At 36.7% G+C, this 18,180-nt stretch overlaps 1 protein-coding gene across 24 annotated transcripts in view; it reads right to left on the bottom strand.

The window, feature by feature from the left end:
- EIF4G3 (eukaryotic translation initiation factor 4 gamma 3) overlaps positions 1-18,180 on the bottom strand; it is a 352,454-nt gene that overhangs the window by 84,973 nt on the left and 249,301 nt on the right. For all 24 annotated transcript variants that reach the window (XM_030805828.1, XM_030805829.1, XM_030805822.1 and 21 more), the window contains 2 exons: positions 9,608-9,696; positions 4,152-4,398 (listed from right to left, as the gene is read on the bottom strand). In XM_030805828.1, coding sequence (XP_030661688.1) covers positions 4,152-4,398; positions 9,608-9,696 — 336 coding nt within the window. The remainder of the gene's footprint in view (positions 1-4,151; positions 4,399-9,607; positions 9,697-18,180) is intronic.

Raw genomic sequence — 18,180 nt, forward strand, 5'->3', positions numbered from 1 at the left:
TAGGGCATTATATACACAGTCATGCATTGCATAGCAATGTTTCCATCAGTAACAAACTGCATATACAACTGCATATACAACATTATAGCCCATAAGGCTATAATGAAGCTGAAAGGTTCCTATTGCCTAATGACACTGTAACTATCCTAACATGGCAGCACAATGCATTATTCACATGTATGTGTTAATGGTAGTGTAAACAAACCGACTGTGCTGCCAGTCATTTAAAAGTATAGCACATACAATCAAGTATAACATAATATTTCATAGTAATAAGAAATAACTATGTTACCAGCTTATGTATCTACTATACTATTTAATCACTAGAGTACTTTCCTTCTACTTATTAAAAAAAGTTAACTGTAAAACAGCCTCAGGCAAGTCCTTCAGGAAATATTCCAGAGGAAGGCACTGTTATAATAGGAGATGACAGCTCTATGCATATTATTGCCCCCGAAGACCTTCCAATGAGACAAGATCTGGAGGTAGAAGACAGTGATGTTGATGATCTTGACCGTGTATAGGCCTAGGCTAATGTATGTGTTTATGTCTTAGTTTTTAACAAAAATCCTTAACAAGTAAAAAGATAAATAATTTTAAAAATAGAAAAAAGCCTACAGAATAAGGATGTAAAGAAACAAGGCCAGGGATGGTGGTTCACACCTATAATCCCAGTACTTTGGGAGGCCAAGAGTTTGAGACCAGCCTGGGCAATGTAGTAAGACCTAATCTCTAGAAAAAAGTTTTTTTAAAAATTAGCTGGGCATGGTGATGTGCAACTGTAGTCCCAGCTATCAGGTGGCTGAGGTGGGAAGATCACTTGAGTCCAGGAGGCTGAGGCTGCAGTGAGCTATGATTGCACCACTGCGCTCTAGCCTGGGTAACAGAGTAAGATTCTATCTCCAAAAAAAAAAAAAAAGAAGAAGAAGAAGAAGAAGAAGAAAAAAAAAGAAATATTTTTGCATAGCTATACAGTGTGTTTTAAGCTAAATATTATTATAAAAGTCAAAGTCAAAAAATTAAAAAGTTTATCAAGTAAAAAGGTTAAGGTAAGCTAAGATTAATTCATTATTAGAGAAAGTACACATTTAAAAATAAATGTAGTGTGCCCTAATGTTTACAAAATCCACACCAGCATACAGTAATGTCCTAGGCCTTTACATTCACTCACCACTCATCTAGAACAACTTTAAGTCCTGCAGTCTCCATTCATGGTAAGCGCCCTATACAGTGTATCACTTTAAATCTTTTATATAGTATTTTTACTATACCTTTTCTACGTTTAGTTATATTGAGATACACAAACACTTACCATTATGTTACAACTGCCTACTATTCAGTGTAGTAACATGCTGTACCGGTTTGCAGCCTAAGAGCAGTAGGCTACACTATACAGCCTAAGTGTGTAGTAGGCTAGAACATCTAGGTTTGTGTAAATACTCTTGTTTGCACAAAGAAGAAATTGCCTAATGATGCATTTCTCAGAACAAATCACCGTCATTAAATGATGCATGACTTACATCCCCTAAGAGTACAAACCACATTCCAGTATTTATCTCTTCATGAACAAACAAAAAATAGAAGGGAACAATGAAATACAGTCAGAAAATATGTAAAGATTTTAAACCATCACTTGTTCTTTCATCCCTTCTAAATACTTTGAGTAGTAAAATAATCTAAAGCAAGTAGGAATCACTTCGCATACACACTAAGTAACCTTTGGCCAGGGACATGTAATAATCCTCATTAAATAAATAACTTAGAAATAAGACTTAAATAACTAAATAACTTAAATAACTAAGAAATAAGAAACCTGATAAAACCTTTGGCTTCATAAAAAAGGATACTTTGGTTGTTCACCTGGAAATGTTATTTTACAGAAAAAAAAAAGCAGAAGGACACAAAACACAGAAACAACTTAAGACAATGAAATGTCTAAGCAGTTAGATACTAAGTTTTTTCTCCTGCCTGTAATTTCATCTAAAACGAAATCACAGTTTTCTTATTTTAATTAATAAAACTCATCAAAATCAGACTCCAGATTACTTCCTGAGAGCAGATTGGATCCTTCTTACATTAGAGATTCCTAATGTGTAGGTTATAGACCCACTGATGGTCTTTGAGAATATTCCAAATGTTTTCCACCATATCTTTATTACCCTATTATATTTATTAAAAAGTAGACAGCTTATTGGGATCTAAATTTCAAACTGTTTTTTTCCCAATGACTATTGTCTTTTTTCCAATTACTGCTGTTAAATACTACAAGGGCAAAAGGTAGTTGGTCAATTATAGTCAGGGCCTATACTGCAAAACTGATGGATGGAAAGAATGAAAATATAATATAAAATATAAGTAACATAAATTATGCAATATACAAAATATTAAAACATAAATTAATATAAAATATAATTTGCATAGTCTAAAAATAGCAATAGTGTTTCCATTTTCTTAAGACACATTGGTAATGGCTACAAGTACTCTGTAACCTGGTACAAGCCTAGATCTTTTTCTTCATTTTTGAACACAGTATACAAGCCTAAGTTGACAAAAGCAATTCAGTACACTGAGTCCTAGGGTTTTTTTTTTTAAAGTTTTACAATAGCATAAATTTACAATTTCATAAAGCCCATTAACAGGAGTTTACTGGTAGTGAAAGATCAGCATATCAAAGTGGTAAGGGCTGGGCGTGGGAGCACTTTGGGAGGCCGAGGCAGGAGGACTGCTTGAGCATAGGAGTTTGAAAGCAGCCTGGGCAACATAGTGAGACCCTCCCTCTGTAAAAAATAAACAGTAAATAAAAAATTTTAAAAATAATATAAAATAAAGTGGTAAGTACTAGTCACTGGTTTTCAAACATCTCTGACTACAACTCACAGTAAGACATATAATGACTTCACGACCCTGGACAATTATAAACACATATATAACTACAAAGTTTCTAAAAACAATACTTATTCTTACTTACATGTAATAGACTGACATTTTTTATTATATTATCCTTTTTTAAAATGTTGGTTGTGACCTATTAATTTCACAATCTATTAAATGTATTAAATCCAACAGTTTGAAAAATACCGATCTAGATTACCTTTGAGGTCTGGTATTTTACATTCAAACCCTACCTCCTGCAAAACTTAGTCTAGATTTGGCAGACTAAGGAAAACTTTTCACCTACTCCAAACTTTCTCTTTCTTTTTTTGAGATGGAGTTTCGCTCTTGTTGCCCAGGCTGGAGTGCAATGGTACAATCTCGGCTCACTGCAACCTCTACCTCCCGGGTTCAAGTGATTCTCCTGCCTCAGCTTCCCAAGTAGCTGAAATTACAGGCATGTGCCACCATGCCCAGCTAATTTTGTATTTTTAGTAGAGACGGAGTTTCTCCATGTTGGTCAGGCTAGTCTCGAACTCCCGACCTCAGGTGATCTGCCCGCCTCGGCCTCCCTAAGTGCTGGGATTTCAGGCGTGAGCCACCGCACCCAGCCCAAACTTTTTATCAAAGGAACCATCTTTCCTCACAGATCCATACCAAATCTCTCCATATATCTCAAAGTCAGTCACAGTTTATATAGTATTATGACAGAGGTTTAATGCATTTGATGGTATCTTAAGATAAAAAAATCCTCCAGGGTTTATATTTGTTTACCATATGTTTATCATATATATTCCTAATTTACTTGTTTATCATACATATTTACCACAGGGAACCTCCCATACTGCAGGTACTCAATACATTGTTTCAGAATTCAGTTCTACAGAGTGATTTCTGTCAACAGAGTTCAAGTCTTATGAAAGATGACTAATGCCATCTCGAGGAATATGGTAATATCTCTATATCCCTTTCAATTAAAATGAATACAATAATTTTAAAAATCAAACTGCACCCACTAGCCTGGCACTGTCTGATTCCCTCTGCCAGATGCTCTTCCAATGCCAGTGAAAGGGGAATACCAGTGTCGGGTATCATTTCCAGCAATACAGAACTCTCTGGATTTGCTAGTCACTAACTTACGTTTGCTTATCTGTCCTGTAAATATTATATTGTGATAAACCTCTTTCTTCCATCCAGTATCTCTCTAAAAAGAGGCAACATTTCTCTAAGGTTGCAGTAAAGGGAAAAAGAGGTACATAGGAAGGCAGGTATAAACTTACCTGGTTTAAATGGAAATGTAACCCCATCACCAGAACTATCAGTGGAGCCTGAATTAGCATCTATTCCTTCACCCTCAGAAACACTCTCAGCACCATTACGTACTGGCTCAGCTTCTTCTCCATTTTCTTCCACAGCTTTCACTTTTTTTAAGTCAGAGGGGTCTCTTTCAGGATGAAACCCCTGGCTCATTTTATCTTGTTCAGATTCGAGTACTTTGTCAACTGAAAGCTCCTCTTCGGCTTTAGGCTAAATAATAAATGAACAAAGAGGTTACATTTTTTCCATGGGTGTAAATATACATAAAAACCTACATCTACTCCCTTCAAAAAGCAAAGGAAAACATGTCATTCAAGATAAGAATGTCTGTGTTCAGCATGTGGTATTAGAATGCTGAGTTTTTAAAAAATACTTTTCTCATTTCAGCACCTAGGAAAAGGAAGACCATTCAAATGGCTGCTGAAATGCTTTAACATGAGACTAATAATATCCAAATATACCAAAGGTTAGAATGGAAAGAACTGTTAATCCATGGAACTTTATGAACATGAAAGAGTCCTAGTCAGAAATCTAAAACAAGCACTACACTACCCTTGCCATTAAAGCTCAACAAATATAAAAAGAAACACTGGAGGGTATTTTTTATGCTGTCCTCTGGCTGTGAAACTGACAGTTTGGAGAATAGCTTAAAGCATCTAAGTCCTATAAAACTGATCATATCTCATTTTACAAAAAGGCTACTTGCTAGTTAAAATCTATTTTGTTATTCGTTCTTAGACTTCTCTGAGACTGTGACCATATAGAAAAATCTTGTATACAAAAAAAAAAGAGAGAGAAAAAAAGAGAAATCTGGATTCTGGAGTATCACACCTATTTTCAGAAGGCAAAAAAGAATTGAAGTTATTCCCTAGATTATTTTTTACCATCTTAGCATCAGATATCAAAAATGGCTCTGTAAAGTCCTCATGAATCTTCAAAACTCCTTGAGGCAAAGTTCTCTGTGAATTCCTTTTTCACGGAGGGTAAGCACTCTGAAAACAATCCTCTGAAACAAGTACTCAGAGGTGTTCTCATTGATAAATTCACACGAGGAGAAGAGCCAAAAACTAGAGCTGGTTCAGCAGAGGATAGTGTAAAGTAGTGTCATATATAGCAGAAAAAAGTTCACCCCAAATAATCTATGAAATTATGTTTAAAACAATTTTTGAGTGACAAATACTTCTTTGTTAGATAGTATTAAAACAGATATAATACTACTAAATTTTCGGCCGGGCGTGGTGGCTCACGCTTATAATCCTAGCGCTTTGGGAGGCTGAGGCGGGCGGATCACGAGGTCAAGAGATGGAGACCACGGTGAAACCCCGTCTCTACTAAAAATACAAAAAACTTAGCCGGGCATGGTGGCGGGCGCCTGTAGTCCCAGCTACTCGGAGAGGCTGAGGCAGGAGAATGGCATGAACCCGGGAAGCGGAGCTTGCAGTGAGCCGAGATTGCGCCACTGCACTCCAACCTGGGCGACAGAGCGAGACTCCGTCTCAAAAAAAAAAAAAAAAATACTAGTAAATTTTCTTTTACCATGTAACAGATCATGGTTGAAAAGCCAATAAATTGTTTAATGTTATCAACAGAAATAGATGGTTTTTAGACTCTGTTTCTAACAATGGAAATAAAAAGTTCATGCAAATATGCACAAACCCCACCCCACCCCTATTCCCCCGACTAATTCATGGAAAAAGATAGTATATAAAAACCCTCAAAAGACAGACAGACATACAATTCTAAAAAAATAAGTTTGGAAACAATTTATTTTATAAAGCATGGCAGAAAGTAGGTATCATTTAAACACTGAAAAAACCAGATCTACCAAATTTGAATCATGAATCAGCAGCCTCATTTTTAAAAATTTTAGACTCTTCTATAGTCTAATTATAATAATCTTATAATGCCATCTCATAATTAAGTACAGGTCATCAAGAAGACATTTAATAATCTGGGATATGAGTATGTAAATGGTATTTAAACTTATTAAAGAGCAACATAACCAAATTATACAATTATACAGAATTCTTATTTCAGATCTTATAAAATGTGAAACAGTTTTTTTTTTAGAGAATACAGTGCATCCTCTTCTCTGTACCTACAATCAACAACAGTCTATCATATATAAACAAAGGCTGTATTACTTAGAAATTTAATTTCTAACTGGAAAAAGAAGTATAAAGAAACTAGTTCTATGAAAAACAAACCATAATTCAGAGAACACAGAATCACTGAATTACCTGAGGTGTATTACTATGAGGGGTATTTGAAGAGAATAACAAAAATAGCTTAATTAAATATTTATGGGTTTTTTTTAAGCAGGATAAAATCCTAGTCAACTAGTCTGTACGGTTCCTAAATTGTTTATGCAGAAACAGATTTAAGAAAGAGATCACTTCATTGGCTGGACAGCCAAAGGTAAACCTTTATTAGGGATCTGTTAAGAATTCACTTGACAGAACTCTGCTTAATGCAATGAGTTTTTTAAAAGTGCTAGAAAATCAGACTGGCAACTATGTATATAATAATTGATGAAATGCTCTAACATTTTAAAACTTATTTTAAGATACTTTGCCAAGCAATTTTAACATGAAATCATCCTTCATCCTTACTTTTCTAGGCTATAATTTTTTTTTTTTTTTTCGAGATGGAGTCTTGCTCTGTCACCCAGGCTGGAGTCAGTGGCGCGATCTCGGCTCACTGCAATCTCCGCCTCCCAGGTTCAAGCGATTCTCCTGCCTCAGCCTCCTGAGTAGCTGGGATTACAGGCACACACTACCACGCTTGGCTAATTTTTGTATTTTTAGTAGAGACAGGGTTTCACCATGTTGGTCAGGCTGGTCTCAAACTTCTGGCCTCGTGATCTGCCCTTCTTGGCCTCCCAAAGTGCTGTGATTACAGGCGTAAGCCACCGCGTCCAGCCTCTAGACTATAATTTTGATAAATATCTTTAATAATGCAACAACCTAATATGTAACCCAAATAAGCTGACACCAGAAACAAATTATTTTAAAAGCTGAGAAAATAAATCTAAGAAAGGGGAAGCTTGATTAGTGGAAATGAAGACAATGGCATCCAGTATTTACTACACTACGCCAACGAAAGCTCAGTTTCAGGAAAGACAGAAAAAAGGATTTCTGAAAGAAGTCACTGTGTAAAAAACCAAATATTTTTTGTCTTGCTTTAGTTTTTTAAAATTTTTTAGGTTATTTTATTTTTTGAGACAGAGTCTTGTTCTGTTGCCCAGGCTGGAGTGCAGTGGCACAATCTTGGCTCATTGCAACCTCCGCCTTCTGGGTTCAAGTGATTCTTCTGTCTAAGCTTCCTGAGTAGCTGGGATTATAGGCACGCACCACCACGGCCAGCTAATTTTTGTATTTTTAACAGAGATGGGGTTTCGTCATGTTGGCCAGGCTGCTCTCGAAATCCTGGCCTCAAGTGATCCTCCTGCCTCAGCCTACCAAAGTGCTAGAATTATAGGCATGAGCCACTGCGCCCAGCCTTGTCTTACACTATAAAATTAAGAAAAAGTGATTGGTTCAAAATAAGTCAAAACAGTTCTTGTGTTTCAAGAGTAACAAGCTAAAGCAGCTTTATAGCAAACTCTGGCCCAAGGGCCAATTCTGGCTCACCACCTGCTTTTGTACAGCATACAAGGTAAGGATGATATTTATATTTGTAATATCTGAAAAAATCTGGAAAAATATTTCCTGGCATACAAATTCAGATTTCAATGTCCACCAAATAAAGTTTTGTGAAGATACAACCATTCTTTTTTCATTTACACATTGTTGATGGCTGCTTTTAAGCTATAGTGGCAGATTTGAGGAATTGTGACAGCCTAAAATATTTACTATCTGGACCTTTACACAAAAAGTTTGCTGAACCTCAAGCTGAAGATTAGGATGAATATTTGAAGGCATGGGAGGAGTGGCCTATCTAATATTCAGTAATGCTTAGAAATCCAACATGAAGTATAACAGAAGAAAAATAACAAAAAAACCAGCTGAATCTAAAAAGAAAGAAGTTAATGAAGCTCTTAAAAGCCACAGCAGGAATGTACGTGATTCCCATGCCTCTGGAAGGTATTTTACTCTCTGTAGGAGGAACATTTTCAGGTTCAGCTGCAAAAGGAGTGCAATGACTATTTGCACCTCTATACCTTACCGCCAAGTTTTACACCCTAATAACCACAATGAAATCACACCCATCAACATTTTAGTGGTTGCTATGGGACTAACAGTGACATCAACACAGCATCATGTAACAGCAATGACAGCACAGGAAAAGTAACCAAAGGGTACTGTTAGATGCCCAAAGAAGGTAAGAATTATAACTTGCTAGAAAAGCCAAATGAAGCAAACACACTCAAAGTTATCTTAAGATAATTTTTACATTTTAATATTATCATGTTAAACCTTGAGTAAAATTATTTTAATAAAGTAGCTAAAAGAATAGTCAAAAAAAGGGAAAAAGCTACATAAAGATTTACATTGCTCTTCATTTATAAGCTTCAATACATAATGCTAAGGATGTTGAGATTACAGACAAGGAAATTGTTAGAGTAATCCTTAGGACTGATTTGTCCTTTTTTCTTCCTCACATTCATCTTTTGGACTTGGTATGTTTTAATCTGAAGCAAAATCTGGCATGGCTTATTTTAAGATAGACAAACCATATGAAGAAAAGTTATGTTTCTGGGATGCAGTTAACAGATGACAGATTCAAAATGAATTTCTTTATAATGTACTAGATGAATTCTACCACCATTACTAATGGTATTTTTAAAAACTCTCCATTTTTGTTTACCAGATTATCTTTCTATCCAGTTAATAAAAAGAAAAGTTCCAGTTGGGGGAAGAGGAGAGTTAACCAAAAATTGTCATTTTATTTATTTATTTGAGATAATGTTTCGTTGTGTTGCCCAGGCTGGAGTGCAGTGGAGTGATCACATCTCACTGCAGCCTCCACCTCCAGGGCTCCAGCAATCCTCCCACCTGAGCCTCCCGAATAGCTGGGACCACAGGTATGCACCATCATGTATGGCTAATTTTTTAAAACATTTTTGTACAGTCAGGGTCTCCTTATGTTGCCCAGGCTGGTCTCAAACTCCTGGGTTCCAGTGATCATCCTGCCTTCACCTCACAAAGTGCTGGGATTACAGTTGTTAGCTACTGTGCCTGGCCAAGTTTGTTATTTTAAAAGAGGTATTTTGAAAGAAAAATAAGAATTAGATGAAATCAAACATGCTACTAAAAATCTTTTTAAAATTCTAATATAAAATGGACTTAAAACAATTAGTCTCTGAGCTTGATATATTGTTTTGCTTGGAAAACTATTTCAATAAATAGGTATAAACACATACCTGTCTATGAAATGGCACTACTGCTCTGAAAATGAACTTAAGAGACTTGCTTACCTCCAATTCTGCCTCTAACATCTCTTCAGTGGTTCGGGTCCGATCTTTTGGTTTCTTCCATGTCTTTGGTACAGTTATAGCTATCTGAGCTGAAATACAAGATCAGGCTCATTACTTGCCACTGCAAAGTCATTCTGAGAAATATTAGGTCTAAGTGATACCTATATTCAAATTAAGCAGGATAAAAGAGAACTTTACCTACACCAAACAAATAGTTGGCTGATCAAGTGAACAACTGTGTAGTAGCCCAGAGATTGCAACATCAAGTGTTGTGGGTACAAACTCGTAGCTTTCTAACCAGTGGCCTGCGTTCTTCCCATTTCATGGTTAGAAATATCCCAGCATGTAATTCAACATGTGATGAGTACGTACATAAGAAAACTGACTTGTGATCCAGTTCTAGACTTGGGTCTACTTCTATTAATCAACTATGTGAACTTAAGCAAGTCACAGGTCTCAGGCTTCTACGTTACTTAGCTATAAAGTATAACAGTGAGACTAGATATCTAAAGTTACTTCAAGCAATAAAAAATAATACGCTCAGGATTCTGTTATTTTTAAGTTTTCTAGACAACAAAAGGATACCTCAATTAAGGTTTCATTAGATAGGCAGCATTTCTACTAAAACATTCTGTTTTCATCTCAGATCAATACTGTTTGCCTAGCCTTTCATATTGCTAGAGTGAAAACTAAGAAAATAGATAATTTTTACTGAATTATTCCATTGTTTCAGATTTCTAGATTAAAGGATTAAGTTTACAAAGGACTTTAAAAAATTCATCTGGCTTACAAATTCCACAGAATCATGGGTGTATAAGTGAAAGACATTTTAACCATCAGATAGTAAGCTGATGATATTAAACTGCTTCTACAGAGGGCAACTTATGAATCAATAGACAGGAGTGAGGTACTATAGGAGGATGAACAGGGAGAAGAGTTAAAGAAAGGCCACTTAATAGGGAACATTACCAAAAGCAAATAAACACAAAGCTAAAGGGTACCATCTAATCTGATTCCCTACAGAAATATAAGATAATTCACTGAGACTCTGAGACAGTCTCATCTTTTTTGGTATGACAGTAGAAGGTGCACACACACTTTTTGGGGGAACAAGAAAAAGGAGACATTTAATATTAATTTTTTTCCTCAAAATTACTATACCATCTTAAAAAATACTCTGCATGTCTTATTTGTTATACACATCTCACACCAATTCTTTTTTCTTCCCCTCAGGAACCATTAAGGAAACACTAATAGACCAGCTGATATTCTTCCTTTGTGTCCTACTCAAGGTAAATTTTTTCAAAGGATGGAAACCATGGGTGGGTTTAAATTTGCTATTGTCTCACAGCCTTCTACTGAATACATATATTCGGCAGTTGTCTCTTTGCATTTTTTGTGGATCTTCTGATTTGATATAACCAGTCTGTTTAATGTGCTTCCTCCAAAATTCTTGTGATTTTCAACTCTGCTTCTATAGCTGAATCTTTTTAGGAGTTACAGAATCTGTAATTTTAATTTTGTTTTGCATTTGTATGAATTTAGCTCTAAATCTCATTCATGGAAAAGAGGAAGAACAATTTTTTGGAGGATTTTTTGGGGCTCAAATATAAGATCAAAAGGAACTTCCTCTAAACAACAAAAAACAAAGATAAACTTTTCTTTCCACAAATGTATCAAATATACTCAACCCCAAAACATGAAACAAAATATTTCTTCCTTCAGTAATATAACATATTTAACATACTTGGGAAAAAAACAGCTACTGAGCCAGTGAGAATTATTACTCATCTTGTTTAAGTGGCTATTTAAAGTCTTGATTTAAAACAGTAATTCAGAAAAAGAGGGACAGAAAGAGCACAGACTTCTTTAGGAGACAGTCCTTTAAAAAAATCTGAACAGATACACACACACACACACACACACACACACACACACACACACACACACACACCCCTAATGCCCAGTGAGGTTGGGGCATATATCCCTTCTCCTACAATTACTGATAGAAAGGTGCAGTAAAATTTGGGTGTGCTAAGGAATGAAGGGGGAGAAAAGGGAGTAGAAGGGAAGCAGTCAGGAAGAAAACAGGAGAGGGAAGACAGAAAGAGAGTGACACAGACTTACATGATAATTAACACTGATTAAACTAGAATAGGGCAATTAAATTTAAGATACTGTCTTAGATTTGTTCTAGTTCATTGCACAGGGAGAGCACTCGAATTTGTTGACTGAACAAATAATAGCAGTTCTAGGCAAAGGCAGTATTATTGACCTTCCCAAGGCAAAGATGTAGATTGTTTCCTCCTTGTCTTGTATTAAAGCATGACAGGACAAGCAACAGTCTCTGCATAGGATTCATAATTACCTGGACTCCCCTACCTAAGAACTAAACTCTTACAGACACATTTAATTTCAACTACATTAAAATATGAATAAAAACAAAAATACAAAAAGGTAATGCTGATTTCAAGATTTTTGCAAATTTTTATGCTATTGGAACAAAATGTTTTTCTTCAGAGCTATTTTGTAAAACGTCTAATGGACAAATTAACAGACATGTTTAATCACTGGGCTTTAGGGAGATTCTTTGTCTTCTCTCTATGTAAGTTTTAAAACTGTGCTACAGTTTACTGTTCCTACAGTTAATTGGAGGGAAACAATTTTTGATGTGTTACATCAATAATTCTGTAACTGGAAAGGACTTCATCTTAAGATTTCAAAAAGAACGCACCTTACGGTAACATTTTTCTGGTATCTGTAGGATGTAATACAAGTCATCCCCATAAATGGAAGAGTCTCTTAGTTTTTCATTTACTTTTTATGTGGGCTTAACTGGAGTCAAATTGTTACTCCTGCATATTAAGAGCTAACAACTATTCCTATACAACCTAAGAGATAAACACTGGATTTGGAGACTGAGGGCTAGGGCTAATGTAAAAGTTTCATAAACTTACCGGTTTTTATAAAACCCACATGTGTTTTTAAAAATAGTTCTCCCTGAAGTCTGAGGTAATTAGAATATGGAGGCCAGGCGCAGTGGCTCACGTCTGTATTCCCAGCACTTTGGGAGGCCAAGGCAGGCAGATCACTTGAGGTTAAGAGTTCGAGACCAGCCTGGCCAACACATGGTGAAACCCTGCCTCTACTAAAAATACAAAAATTAGCCAGACATGGTGGCATGTGCCTGTAATCCCAGCTACTCGGGAGGCTGAGGCAGGAGAATCACTTGAACCTGGGAGGTGGAGGTTGCAGTGAGCAGAGATCACGCCACTGCACTCCAGCCTGGGCGATGGAGCAAGACTCTATCTCAAAAAAAAAGAAAAAAAAACGGAGAAAAACTTTTATGTAAAATTGTAGGTCTTAAAGGGATAGCAGAGTCAAGAGTAGTTAAGAGACAGGGATATACTGCATCCTGAGGAAATATTCTGTGTAAACACATGATCTAGAACATGCACTCTTTCTTTTTCTTTGCAGAAATATCCGCTCTTAAAGAAACTGCTAATAGTTAAGTCATGGTTTTTAGTGTAAAATCCTGACTCAGAAATGTTACACAGTAAGTACAAGAATGACAAACATTCTTGCTGTCACTGGCATAATCTCTCTTTATCTAGATTATTTATTTATTCTAATCATAAAAAGACACATCCATTGAAGAACACTTAAAAAGTATAGACAGATATAAAGTTAAAAAAAAAAAAAAAACCTATGTGTTATCTTTGAGACATTGTAAACATTTTGGGTTATTTTATTTCCGAGATTTAAAAAGCATAATTATAGGCACATCACCTATTTAGTTTTATACTCTTTTTTTGTTTGTTTGTTTTTGTTTTTTCCCCCACTAAACTTCAAACAACAATTTAACCTTTATAGTTTTGGTCTTTGGGACTGTCCTAACAACAAATTAACTGTTAAAATTCTTATATATTCAATCTGCTAATTTTTTTTTTTTGGAGACATGGTCTTCCTTTGTTGCCCAGGCTGGAGTACACTGGCATGAACTTGGCTCACTGTAGCCTCAAACTCCTGGGCCCAAGTGATTCTCCCACCTCAGCCTCCCCAGTAGCTGGGACCACAGGTACCCGCAACCATGCCCGGCTAATTTTTTAAATTTTTTGTAGAGATGGTCTCTTACCATGTTGCCCAGGCTAGTCTGGAATTCCTGGGCTCAAGTGATCCTCCTGACTTGGCCTCCCAAAGTGCTGGGATTACAGGAGTGAGCCACTGCAACACTCGGCCCAATCTGCTAAATTTTGATTAAGTGGCTAAAAGCTCGTAATTAGTGCTATGCAGCAGGATAATTTGAAAGCAATCAATTAATAGGGAGACGATTAAAATTAAAAAAGATTCTAAAAAGATAAATAGGCTGTGAAGAACTATAAAAGAGCTAAATGTACATGATTCTAAAAATTAAGGCATTTTATTCAAAAGTAAATAGGAACTAAAAAAACCTTCTTGGCTGGGCATGGTGGCTCACGCCTGGAATCCCAGTACTTTGGGAGGGCGAGGAGGGCAGATCACAAGGTCAGGAGTTCAAGATCAGCCTGGCCAACATAGTGAAATCCCATCTCTACTAAAAATACAAAAATTAGCCAGGCGTGGTGGCAGGCCCCCATAATCCCAGCTACTCAGGAGGCTGAGGCAGGAGAATCACTTGAACCTGGGAGGTGGAGGTTGCAGTGAGCCAAGATTATGCCATTACACTCGGCCCAGGCGAAAGTGTGAGACTCCGACTCAAAAAAACAAAAACAAAAACAAAACAACACAAAATAAAAACCTTCTTGATTATCTTTAGAAAATACACATAAGGATAAAATTAAACTGGTCAAGTTTCACATCTACTGTCAAGAGTCAAATCACAGCACAGATTTTTATGAGCCACATCTCATAGCAAGGATTTGGATTCAGGCTAATGAGATTAAATGGGATTTTTAGAGAGTACGTTAAGGTTCAAAAACAGAAAAGGGTAAAAAATACAAAATTATACCTACACTTCATTTATAACCATGTAAAATATTTATGTAAAAACTGGAAGGAAAAAAAGGAAAGTTTAACGCTAATACGCAGGCTACATACTTGAACAGTAAGTGGTTTCTCTTTGTTCTTCGATGCTTGTAATGATAATTTTAAATTGGGAGAAATAAAAAAGTAAAACTTTTAAAGTTGATTTTCATTCACTATTTCAAATCCTGTTTTATCCTGTATGACTAATCCACTTTAGTCTTGTTATAGATTTTAGGACAGATTGCTCTTTATAAAAATACTATTGGAACACATTCTTAAAACAGTTAATTTTACTGGGCACATTACAATTTTGTGTATGATTCTGATCTCCAGAGGATCTGGAGAACTTATGGAGTTCATACAGAGTACTCATTTTATACCCCAAAAAACGAAAAACCAAAAATAGCATCATTCCAAATAGGTTAAAAGAATATAAAAGAAGTTGAGAGTGGTGGTTCATGCCTGTAATCCCAACACTTTGGGAGGCTGAGGAGGTAAGACTGCTTGAGGCCAGGACTTCAAGACCAGCCTAGGCAACAAAGTGAGACCGCTACAAAAAATTAAAAAATTAGCCAGACATGGGGTACACGCTTGTCATCCCGGCTTCTCAGGAGGCTAAAGTAGGAGGATCACTTGAGACCAGGAGTCAGAGTTGCAGTGAGCCATGATCGTGCCACTGCACTCTAGCCTGGGTAACAGACTGAGACCTTGCCTCAAAAAAAAAAAAAAAAAAAAGAATGTAAAAGCGCTAACTACATAAGACAGGTAAATCTTTAATCCCAGGGTATCCTACTATTAGCTATGCAACAATATAAATCTGAGAGCAATTTTTAGATAAACTTAATATTGCTTCTCTTTACTAATTTCTTTATTAATCAGGTAGTCATCCAAGTAAGTTGTAAGAGTTTAACATTTTTTCTATTTCCTTGGTATAAAGAGATCTTTATTTTCCTTTTATTTCCTTTCTCTCTCCCTTTTCTTAGATCTTTAGCTAAAGAACACTTGTAGTTAATTGCAAATGCTTCCTCTACCCCTTATATAAATATAAATATAGATAGCTAGACTCTGTCCCTTAAAAAAAATAAAATAAAAATAAAATATACTGCACTCCAGCCTGGATGACAGAGTGAGGCTCTGTCTCTAAAAAAATAAGGCCAGGTATGGTGACTCATGCCACCATGAGGTCAAGACTGGAGCATTGCTTGAGCCTAGGAGTTCAAGACCAGCCTGGGCAACACAGGGAGACCCCATCTCTACAAAATAATTTAAAAATTAGCCAGGTATAGTGTCGTGCACCTGTGGTCCAAGCTACTCAGGAGGCTGAGGCAAGAGGATTGACCGAGCCCGGGACATTGAGGCTGCAGTGAGTTGTGATCACAACACTGCACTCTAGCGTGGGTGAAAGAGTGAGACTAGGTCTCAAGATAAAATTTTAAAAAAATTAATAAAGCTGTTTTATTTTCTACATTTGTGGAGATAATTTTCTGGGTTGGCCTGAAGTGCCTGAATTGTGCAGATTGGCTGAAGATCTTGTGGCCCCATAATGGCTATAGGTAAGAGACTCTGAATTACAAAAAAGTCCCCCTTGTAGCTCCACATGCTATTGGAATACAACATAAACTCCCTAGTTCCAAGGTTTGAAATTAATGTGTCCAGAGTCTGGGTCTCTTAGATTGAAGTCACACAAAACTGAGACTATGAAGACTTTCCAAGTATAGACACTTCACTAATGCTCAGGGAACAGCCCCAGTGCATTGTCACAGAGTTGTGCATAAACAGAGTAGAATGTTCTAATAATGGAACTTTCAGTGAGAGTTCCCATCCTTATCACCTGGTTTTAATCCCTTCTCATCCATTCTTGAAATATTTTGACAATTTTTACTCTTTTCCAAGTTTTGAGATCTACAAGTTGGCACTAAATCATTCTGATTAGATAATATGCAAGAACTTTTGTCCCTCTAGAGTTCCTATAGGCTGTGAATCCTATTCTGTCCCAAATCACCACTTTTTTTCCTTTCAGGAATCTAGGAAAATGTGATGATTTATCTAAGAAACTAAGGTGGCACAAAGAAGAAACCCAGGTGAGAGGATAAATTTTACAATGAAGATGTAATGACCTGAAAAGAATAACAATGGCGATGAAATACGTAAGAATGATGGGCCACTGAGAGATGGCAACCAAAAGAAACACTTGAGAGTTACGTCTAGTGTTTTTCCGCATCTTCTCAGAGGTTGTTATTTGAAATGTATGCTGATTTGGTAATTAGACTTCCCATGGTATGACAAAATCTTTCTGCTCTATCACTACTTCACAAAGAGCTTGAATTACATGAGTTAGTTTGGTGAGGTCATAGCACTGGAAACAGAACAGTATAATAAAATGAGGAAACTAGACTTAAATTCTATCAAAAACAGCCATTTCACCTGGGGAGGACAAGGTGGGTGAATTGCTTGAGGCCAGGAGTTCCAAGAATAGCCTGAGCAACATAGTGAGACACCATCTCTACAAAAAAAAAATTTTTAATTAGCTGGGTGTGGTGGCATGTGTCTATAGTCCTAGCTGCTTAGGAGGCTGCGGCAGGAGGATTGCTTGAGCCCAAGGGTTGATGGTTATATGATCGTATTGCTGTACCCCACCCCGTGTGACAGAGCACGAACCTGTCTCTAAAAACAACAAAGCCAGATACCTGTAACACAATTTAAATTTTTTTACTTCTAGCTTTCAGGTTAAATATCAAAGTAAAAGTCAAATCCAGGTTTAGTAATTTTATTTATTTCCTCAGTAACCACCTTTTGGTTTTATAAATTTTTTCCCTGTTTTCTTGTTATGTTTCATTTATTTCCTATCTGTATTATTTCCTTTCTTCTACTTTTTCTGCGTTTGTTCTTCTTTTAATAATTTCTTAAGGTGAAAGTTGAGGTCAATAATTAGATTTTTTTTTTCTTTTTTGAGACGGGAGTCTTGCTCTGTCACCCAGCCTGGAGTGCAGTGGTGCGATCTCGGCTCACTGCAAGCTCCGCCTCCCGGGTTCACGCCATTCTCCTGCCTCAGCCTCCCCAGCAGCTGGGACTACAGGCGCACGCCGCCATGCCTGGCTAATTTTTTTGTATTTTTAGTAGAGACGGGGTTTCACCATGTTATCCAGGATGGTCTCGATCTCCTGACCTCGTGATCTGCCCGCCTCGGCCTCCCAAAGTGCTGGGATAACAGGCGTGAGCCACTACACCTAGTCTTTTTTTTTTTCCTTTTCTAACAGTTGCAGTTAGTGATGTAAATTTCCATCTATGTACTGCTTTAGAAGTGTGGTAGGCAGAATAATGGACCACACCAAAGATGCCAATGTCTTAATGCTTTTAACCTTGTGAATACGTAGCCCTACTTGGCAAAACTGACTTTACAAATGTGATAATAAAGGATTTTGTGATGAGGAGACTATTATCCTGGATTAACCCAGTGGATCCAATATAATCGAAAGGCTTATTACAAGCAAAAGAGGGAGGTAGGAGAAACGCAGAGAGATTTGAAGACGCTATGCTGCTGGCTTTGAAGATGGAGGAAGGGGACACAG

Source organism: Nomascus leucogenys, chromosome 24 (genome assembly GCF_006542625.1).
Source record: "Nomascus leucogenys isolate Asia chromosome 24, Asia_NLE_v1, whole genome shotgun sequence".
In the NCBI taxonomy this organism is placed as follows: Eukaryota; Metazoa; Chordata; class Mammalia; order Primates; family Hylobatidae; genus Nomascus; species Nomascus leucogenys.